The sequence below is a fragment of the Pteropus alecto genome, unplaced genomic scaffold, assembly GCF_000325575.1.
Source record: "Pteropus alecto unplaced genomic scaffold, ASM32557v1 scaffold86, whole genome shotgun sequence".
Taxonomy (NCBI): domain Eukaryota; kingdom Metazoa; phylum Chordata; class Mammalia; order Chiroptera; family Pteropodidae; genus Pteropus; species Pteropus alecto.
Window position 1 is genome coordinate 11,062,265 of NW_006442109.1, and position 8,588 is coordinate 11,070,852.

Below are 8,588 nucleotides of genomic sequence, written 5' to 3' on the forward strand. Positions count from 1 at the left end.
GCCATGCCTAATTATTCTTACTGGGCTCCTAAGACATCCCGTTTCACGGCAACGGAAACTCACTTCCGGCCTGACTAGGAAGTGAGAAAACTTTGGAAGCTGCTTTCTCCGAGTAATAACAGTGGAGAGACTCCGCGCACACGCTCCTCAGGGCTAGAAATCAAGGTCTCCTTTCCCCTACCTCTTCAAGATTCATCTATAGCTTATGGAGAGCGCTGAGTGAGGTAATCAGTGGCGGATGAATAGACCGTTATATTCCACTCCCCACTCCTGGCGGAGACTACACGCCCCAGAATACAGCTGTCTTCCGAAGAAAACGTCTCATACGTCCCAGCACGCAATGCGCCTCACGTGCCGCGAGGATTTTTTTCTCTAGTCCCGCCGAAACCGAGCAAAGCATGCTGGGGCTTGTGGTACTTTTGGCGCCCTTCCCTAAGTGCTCCGCGGTACTCGGTCCGGACCCGCCTATTTTCTGCTCTCCAGGACCTTTAGGCTCGTCTTGGCCCTTTGAAGACCGGAAAGTTGATAAATCGCGAGGCCAGCTGCTGAAAGACGGTGGCTCGGGTGGGACAGTCGCCAGGGATGGCGGAGCGTGAGAATGGAGCGGGTGTCGGGGCTGCTTTCCTGGACGCTGAGCAGAGCCGTGTGGCTCTCGGGCCTCTTTGAGCGGGGAGCTGCCCGGCAGCCCCGGATCATGGAAGAGAAAGCGCTAGAGGTTTATGGTAATTTTACCCATGGCAGTGTTTGGCGTTATTCGTAGAGGCGCGGGGTAACGAGGGTCTCACTTGAGAGCTGGGAGTGGCGACTCTGGTTGTTGCCGGATCTTTTCCGGAACGTGGGAAGCGTTTTCTTTGGGATCCTAAGTTTCTCGGTAATGTGGGTCTTTCTAGGACCCGGACTCTTCCAAAACCGGGGGCAAGTCAAGCTTGGAAGTCTTAAGCGCTTCCTTTCTCTTGCTTGCCCCGCGTCCTAGTGGCAGAGCTGGCGTGTAGGGTATTTGGTTGGGAAGCAAAACTGGCTTGGTTGCACCACTTGCCCCTGGACACGCACTCCTGCCACCTTTGAGGGCACTACTGTGTGACTGCCAAGTTGGAGACTGGGCCAAGGTCAGTCACTTTATTTCGCTGCAGAGGCAATAGGCAGAGGTCCCCGAGAAAAGAGAACGTGATAGACTCCTTGTAGCCAGTTCTCGGACTGATAGTTCCTTAACACAGCCAAGCTTGGAGTGCAAACACACACATACACACACACATTACACATAATATTCTCCTAAACCCTGGGACCATCTTCATTGTACAGATGAGGAAACAAAGGTTTAGAATAGTTACACAATTGCGTAGAGGTCATACTGCAAATAAGGAGAAAGCAAAAACTAAATGAAGCCCATGTCTTCTGATTCCAAACTTAGCGCATTTTTCTACCACTTCGCAATTGCCTTATGATTCCTTTTTTGGACTTAACGTAGTATTGTTTTTGAAAACTAAAAGGAATGGATCTAACTAGTGTTCAGATATTTCTGCTGACTGAGGGTAAAAGATACACCCATAAGAATACGAATATAATACGGGTATGGATTATAGGCCAGGAGAAGGAAGCTGGGATGGAAAAGACCTGTATAGCTGATCTAGTTTACCTGTCCCTTGCTAGAGGCAGGACTTACTCAACCCCAGCTATATTATGATAATTATGAGTGGAATGATCTCCATGAAAAAGCACGCATTCCTGTCCTGTTAGACTTCTGTCTACAGCATCTAGTGACAGCAGGGAACTGGGGATACAGCTTTTGAAGCGAGGTGATTCTTGACTTCAAACTTCTTTGAGGGGGACTTATATTGACAAATATATAATTTTCTTTATTGTATGCAATCGAAAGCCATAGACTTGAAAGACAAATTCAGAGGAAGGAGAGATGCTAATTCTGTTTGGGAGATCTGGAAAGACTATAAGGAGAAGGAATCACTTGAGTTGAGCCTTGAAGAATTAGTAGAATCTGGACATATGGAGAGGTAGAGGGCATACTAAACTGGAAACTAGAGCAAAAGTATGGAGGTGAGAAAATAGTATTTTTAAGGATGGCAGATAGGTGGGGCTGCAGGATAGGGTTGTAGTTAAAGGCGTATGGTCAAAAATTGTTTTAGGTCCCCATCTGTGCCTCTCAGAGGAGTCCATGCTCTGTGGAGTGGTGTTCCTTTTCTAATAAACTTTTCCTTTTGATTCAGAAAAAATCGTTTTAGATAGCAGGTTAGAATTGGATACTGAAGGTTTTAATATAAATGAAGAACTTATAATAAAGTGCAGAGCCATAGAAGAATTTTATTCAGAGTAGTAATGTGAGGAGAACAATATTTCTTTAAAGATATAAATCCATATCTCAAATCACTAGTAAACTAAGGAGGTTTAATAATTTCAGGGTTAAATAGCATATAAAGAATATAATGCAACTTTTATAAATGAGCCTTACAGGAAAAAGGCCTAGGATGAGGGACAGCAAATTACTTTTCAAAAAACTCTGAAAGAGAAGCTGTGTCCTTATTTCTGCCTCCATTTTCAAATTGTTTCTAATCAAGCGATGAGCCCAAGAGTTTCTGGGGAGAAGATAAATTTGATTGATTTGTTTTTCCCGGCTACATTTCGGATTGCAGGGGTGCTATAACTAATAGAACAAAATTTCAGGCTTGAGAACATCAAACCCATCCTATGCGAACTCCCTCTGCTTCTCAGCTATCTACTTCCACCATTGTCTTTATTATTCTCCTTTTGCATCTTTTTCTACAACTTCAGAGTAAAACAGAAATCTGTTATCACCAAGACCAACCCAAACTCTCACATCCTTGGTCTCATTTCCTTCTTTTACTGGTCTCCCCTTTTCCCCTCCTTAAATTTTCGGTCTCTCTTCCTCTATTTGATCCTTCCCCTCGGGGTATAAAACACTCGTTTCCCTTATCCTTGTCATCGTAGCTTTTTCTAAATCCACTGTCCTTTTTCTGCCTTTCCCTTCCCTGCCAAAGCCTGAGAACTGTATTTTAATTCCCACTTCCCCTTCTGCAAGCTGGTTTCTGCCTTCACCTCTCTACTGAAACTGCTTTCTGATAGATACCCTCCTGAGTGACAAATCAAAGATATGTTTTAGCTCTCGTCAACCTGAATTTTTCTGCAGCATTTGATGTTGTTAACCACCCCTGTCTTCCCTTCTCTGCTGCTTGCTTTTCTTCCTCCTTCTGATCCGTAAATTAGGTGCTTTCTATGGATCTATCCTTGGGTCTCTCCCTTTACATTAGTGATTCTCAAACTGGGCTACACATAAGAATAACCTGAGGAATTAAAGTCTCAATGCCCAGGCCATACTACAAATCAATTAAATCAGAATCTCTGGGGATAGGGCTCAAATACCAGTTTTTGTTTTTGTTTTTAAGGATTCCCGGTGATTCCATTGTTCAGCCAAGGTTGAAAACTACTGTTCTACTCATTCTTTATGAATCTCATGGATTAAGCAACCACTCTAGACCTGGTACTCTCTTAAACCTTATGCCACAGTGCAAAATTATTATGTATAAAATTGAACTCATTTGCCCCAGCCCCTGCTCAAATTTATTCCTGTGTTCTCTTTTTTTTTTCATTCTATAAGTGTTCTCTCAGACACTTAATTTAGGATCTGAGTCATCCTCCTTTTTCTCCCTTGTCTTCTGCATTTAAACAGTTGTCAGATTCTGTGTATTCTGCTTCTGAAATTATTCCTCTGTTCCCTCCTGTTACCATTGTCATGTTCTTGTTTTAGGCCCAGCTTTTTCTCTGCACTTTAGTTCTGAGTCTACCAGCTGGTGGTGAGTTACCAGCTGACAGAGTAGTGTTGTCCATGTCATTCCCTTTTCAAAACATCCGACTGCCTGTAGCTGACTATAAAAGACCCTTGGTGGTCTGACGCAAACTCATATTCTCTTCATTTATGCTGAGTTCCAGGCAAACTAAACTTCCGGGTCTTCACTTTCCTTTACTCTAAATAGTAAATATTGAAATATTGCTCATTTTAAAGATTTGATTTAGATTTTACTTGTATAAATCCTGATATCACATTCTCTTAAGTTAAAATTTATTTCTTCCACTTGAGCTGTTATGACACTTTCTCCATTCTTATATTCTCTCTGCAATGTTGGATCTGAGAAACTTGATGTAATCTAATCTAAGGAAATAGTTTTCTCAAAAGGAAACTGGTAGTGGAAATTTCTGTCAGAAATTTGAGGAGTTGCTGTAGTATTTGCTTAAACAAAAAGAATTTGGTGTTTGGATTAGGACTGGCAAAATCACCCATATTTTGAATATTTGTTTTAATATAATACCTTGTCTGTGATTCTTTAGATTTGATTCGAACTATCCGGGACCCAGAGAAGCCCAATACTTTGGAAGAACTGGAAGTGGTAACGGAAAGTTGCGTGGAGGTTCAGGAGATAAATGAAGAGGACTATTTGGTTATTATCAGGTTCACGCCAACAGTACCTCATTGCTCTTTGGCAACTCTTATTGGTGAGGTTTTATATATATATTTTATTTCTAAATTCTTCTAACTGGTTTAGACCCAAAATAATAATTAGCATTGTGTATTATATATCATGGTTTATAGAATATTTTGCATGCACACTCAGCCTGTTTTTTTTGAGGGTTCCACAGTGTGGATTTAATGAAATCAGGATTGAAGATATTTGGGGGAAAAAAAAGTTACATTGTTCTGAAGTGTACTGCATAGTTAGACCTAAAATGGTTGCCTCTGTACTGAACATGAACAGACATTTTTTCTTGTCATTATTCCCTAAACAATACAGTGTAACAACTATTTACAAGATAGCATTTACATTCTGTTAGATATTATAAGTAATCTAGAGGTGATTTAAAGTAAATGGGAGTATGTGTATAAGTTATATGCAAACACCATGCCATTTTATATAAGGAACTTGAGCATCCACGGAATTTGGTATACTGGGGGGTCCAGGATACTGAGAGACGACTGTATTCATCTTCTTTCTGTAGTCCTCACAATTAGACTGAGAGCGTTAATATTATCTTCACTTTACAAATGAAGAACCTGAAGTTCAGAGAGTTTAAAGCTCAGAATCACATAGCCAGGAAATGGTGAAGCTGACACTCAAACCCATATCTCCTGACTCCAAATATGTTTCTTCTGTAGTTATACCATGCTGCTTCTCTTAGGGGTACATGACAGCAATTAATGGAGAGTGGACCTGGACCATCTCCTCTTCTCAGTTCTGGAGATTGGAATGGATGCTGGCAGACTAGCACTGCCTCTATCACCATCTTCTTTTAGCTATTCTGTTGGCATCTATGTAGTATAGGCAGAAGTACTGGTGGGAGGGTATTTTTTAAGGGAGTTTTCTATTTGAGAGGCTGCATTCCCCATATTTGGATTGGTTCACAGTAAGATATACAATAGGTATCTACAGGTGTATATCTATTATATACTTTATTATAAAGAAGATAAAGGAAGTGTATTTCAAACCAAATGTTTATCAGTAGGAGATTAATTAAAGAATCAGTGTTGATGTGTATTAACAGTGGAATACTGTGCAGCTATAAAAAATGGAGAATCTCTCCATGTACTGATATGGAAAGATCTCTTTAACGTACTGTTAGGAAATAAAAGCAAGTATAATATTTCTATATTTGTATTTTAAAAAGGCAAAAATATACATTTGTATTTGATTGCATATACATAAAGAATACCTAAAAATGAATAGCTATGCTGAGGGGTGGGTAATAGTGGTGAAGTAGTCAGATGGGAGACAGGATAGGATGGAGACAATATCTTTTTATATTTTTAAGTTTTCAAACCATGGAAATATATTTCCTATTTAAAAATAGGAAAGTTTAAAAAAAATAGACAAGTTTATGAAAAGAATTGAAAAAGTAAATATTGTATTATTGTTCCTACTATCGTGATTTCTGTCTTCTCACTTGTTGACCTGCGATCCCTCTGTGGTTTCCAGCATATGGGCCATATCTTGAGGGCCCGTTAATTCATAGATACTATTGTGATTATTGAAATTCCAATGCTAGAAAAAGTATTGTTGAATTTATACTTTTTTTTTTGTCATTGGATACTTTCTGAATCAACTGCTATCAAAAATACTGCTACTGTCTTCATGTGAAGGAGATGTCTTAAAATATTTTGATATATAAGAATCCTTAAATAGGCAGTCCATTTCCCTACTCTAAGAGCCTGTAGCAAATTGATTTTTCAAAAAGTAAAATTTATTTTGTGTTTTTTCTATTAAGTAACATGTTTGTTGGCAATAATATTGAACCTCCATAAAAACATAAAGAAGAAAGTACAGATCAGCTGTCAAAATATTGTGTTCTCTGGGCTAAAATTCCAGCTCTGTCAGCCATTTTGTAGCCTTGGGCAAGTTACTTCACCTTCCTGAGCTTCAGTTTCCTTATCTATAAAATAGATATAATAGGGTATGTATTGTAACGGTTAAGTAATAAGCATGAAAGAGATGAGAAATGTTTTTTATTTCTTACTAAATATTATTCTTTATATAGGCATGTAGGTTATATGCTAATCACATCGCTATAGCATAATTTTTATAACCATTTAGATTACTTCTGGTTTTTCACAATTATAAATAATTCTGTGATGAACAATTTTATTTCTTATTTTTGCCTTAGGATAAATTCCTGTAAGTGGAATTATTGGGTCATGTGGTATAAATATTTTTAAGCCTTTAGGTACATATTAGTAAATCCTTATTAAAAAGTTTTTACTCTTTCACCCAGGAATTAAGGAAGTAATTTCACAGAAGAAAATAGTAGCATGTACAAAACATTTTTGGTAAATTTCTGTTAATAAGGAAATGGCACCAATATGAGTTTCATATTGCTACTGAAAATGATGAATTTAATCAAGGAATCATTATCTGTGTGAGAAATAGCTTGAATGTTAAGTTGGATTTAAATATTTAAATATTATGATTGCAGTTATTGAAAAACTTTATGTGGACATAAAGTTTGAATGTTAAGTTGGATTTAAATATTTAAATATTATGATTGCAGTTATTGAAAAACTTTATGTGGACAAAGATCGAGAGAGCACGTGAAATAAAAATAACTATATTACGGTGATCACTTCTTTAGGTCTCTAAATGTTGAATAACTATGGTGTACACCAGAAGCTAATATAATATTGTATGTTAGCTATATTTTAATAAAAATCTTTAAAAATAACTGTAAAGGTGCCAATATTAGATTATGGTTAATATTTCAGATCTTGAACAGAATTTCGTCTTTTTTTTTGGCCCTTTTGACATGGGTTTGGTTTTTTACATGATAGGATAATAATTTATCATAGTAATTGTGCTCAGTCAACACGATTAGAAAAATCAAAGATGAGAGCTCTTTTTCTGGGTGATGTGTTAGGAGACATTTCTTATGAGTAGGTTGTACTAAGCAAGGAAAGGCACTTGAGTAAGAGTTCCACCTGATTGCTTAGTTGTCACCTACTCAGAGTTACCCTGGTGAGTAGTTACAAAGACAAGGAGGACTCTAAGGGGATGAATGGGTGAGGCAGAGAAACTAGCTGGTAGTCATTTGTGTTGACTTAGTCCAGACAAGAATGGCTGAAGGCAGGTGTGGTCCAATGTGAAGGGTATAGGATTTGGAATGAGATGGTCTAGATTCAGCTTTCGGCTCTGCTACTTCTTAGCTGTGTGATATTGAACAAATCACTTATCTTGGTTCTTGGCTGTAAAGTGAAAATGATAAAATAGCAATAACATTTATTGGATACTTGTTATATGCCAAGCACTGTTTTAAATACATTGCATAATAGTTTATTTACTCCTCAAAACAACCTTATGTATAGTGGTTACTATTATAATACTTGTTTTACAGGTAGGAAACTGAAGCTAAGAAAAGTTAAGTAACTTGTCCAGGGTGAGGCAACTAGTGTGTAGTGGAGCCACTTTTTTTTTTTTTTTTTTACTTAATACCACAGCTATCCAGTCATCTATTGTAGGACACTTCGATTGCTTCCATGTCCTGGCCACTGTGAACAATGCTGCTATGAACATGAGTGTGCACATATCTTATCTTTTAAATGTTTTCAGGTTTTGGGGGGTAAATACCCAGAAGAGAGATTGCTGGATCCTATGGTAATTCTATTCTTATTTTTTTGAGAAAACTCCATACTGTTTCTCATAGTGGTTGTACTAGTTTGCAGTCCCATCAGCAGTGTATGAAGGTTTCTTTATCCCCACGAGCTCTCCAACACTCGTAATTACTTGTCTTGTTGATGACAGCCATTCCAACAGCTGTGAAGTGGTATCTCACTGTGGTTTTTGCATTTCCCTAACAGCTAGTGGAGTTGAGCATCTTTTCATATGTCTGTTGGCCATTTATATGTCTTCTTGAGAGAAGTGTCTGTTCAGGTCCTCTGCCCATTTTTAAATTGGATTGTTGTTTTATTTTTTGTTGTTGAGTTGCACATGTTCTTCATATATTTTGGATATTAAACCCTTATCAGAGGTGTTGTTTGCAAATATCTTCTCCCATTCGAATGGTTCCTTCTTTGCCTTGTTGCT

General features: G+C 38.2%; 2 protein-coding genes across 2 annotated transcripts in view; one reads left to right on the plus strand and one right to left on the minus strand.

The window, feature by feature from the left end:
• The window catches only part of SNX1 (sorting nexin 1), a 33,280-nt gene extending 32,977 nt beyond the window's left edge, over positions 1-303 (minus strand). Inside the window, exon 1 of the mRNA XM_015595956.2 lies at positions 182-303. Coding sequence (XP_015451442.1) covers positions 182-196 — 15 coding nt within the window. The 5' untranslated portion in view covers positions 197-303. The remainder of the gene's footprint in view (positions 1-181) is intronic.
• A 52-nt stretch (positions 304-355) lies between these two features.
• Positions 356-8,588, plus strand: part of FAM96A (family with sequence similarity 96 member A) — a 16,927-nt gene continuing 8,694 nt past the window's right edge. The window contains exons 1-2 of the mRNA XM_006920275.3: positions 356-722; positions 4,354-4,518. Coding sequence (XP_006920337.1) covers positions 599-722; positions 4,354-4,518 — 289 coding nt within the window. The 5' untranslated portion in view covers positions 356-598. The remainder of the gene's footprint in view (positions 723-4,353; positions 4,519-8,588) is intronic.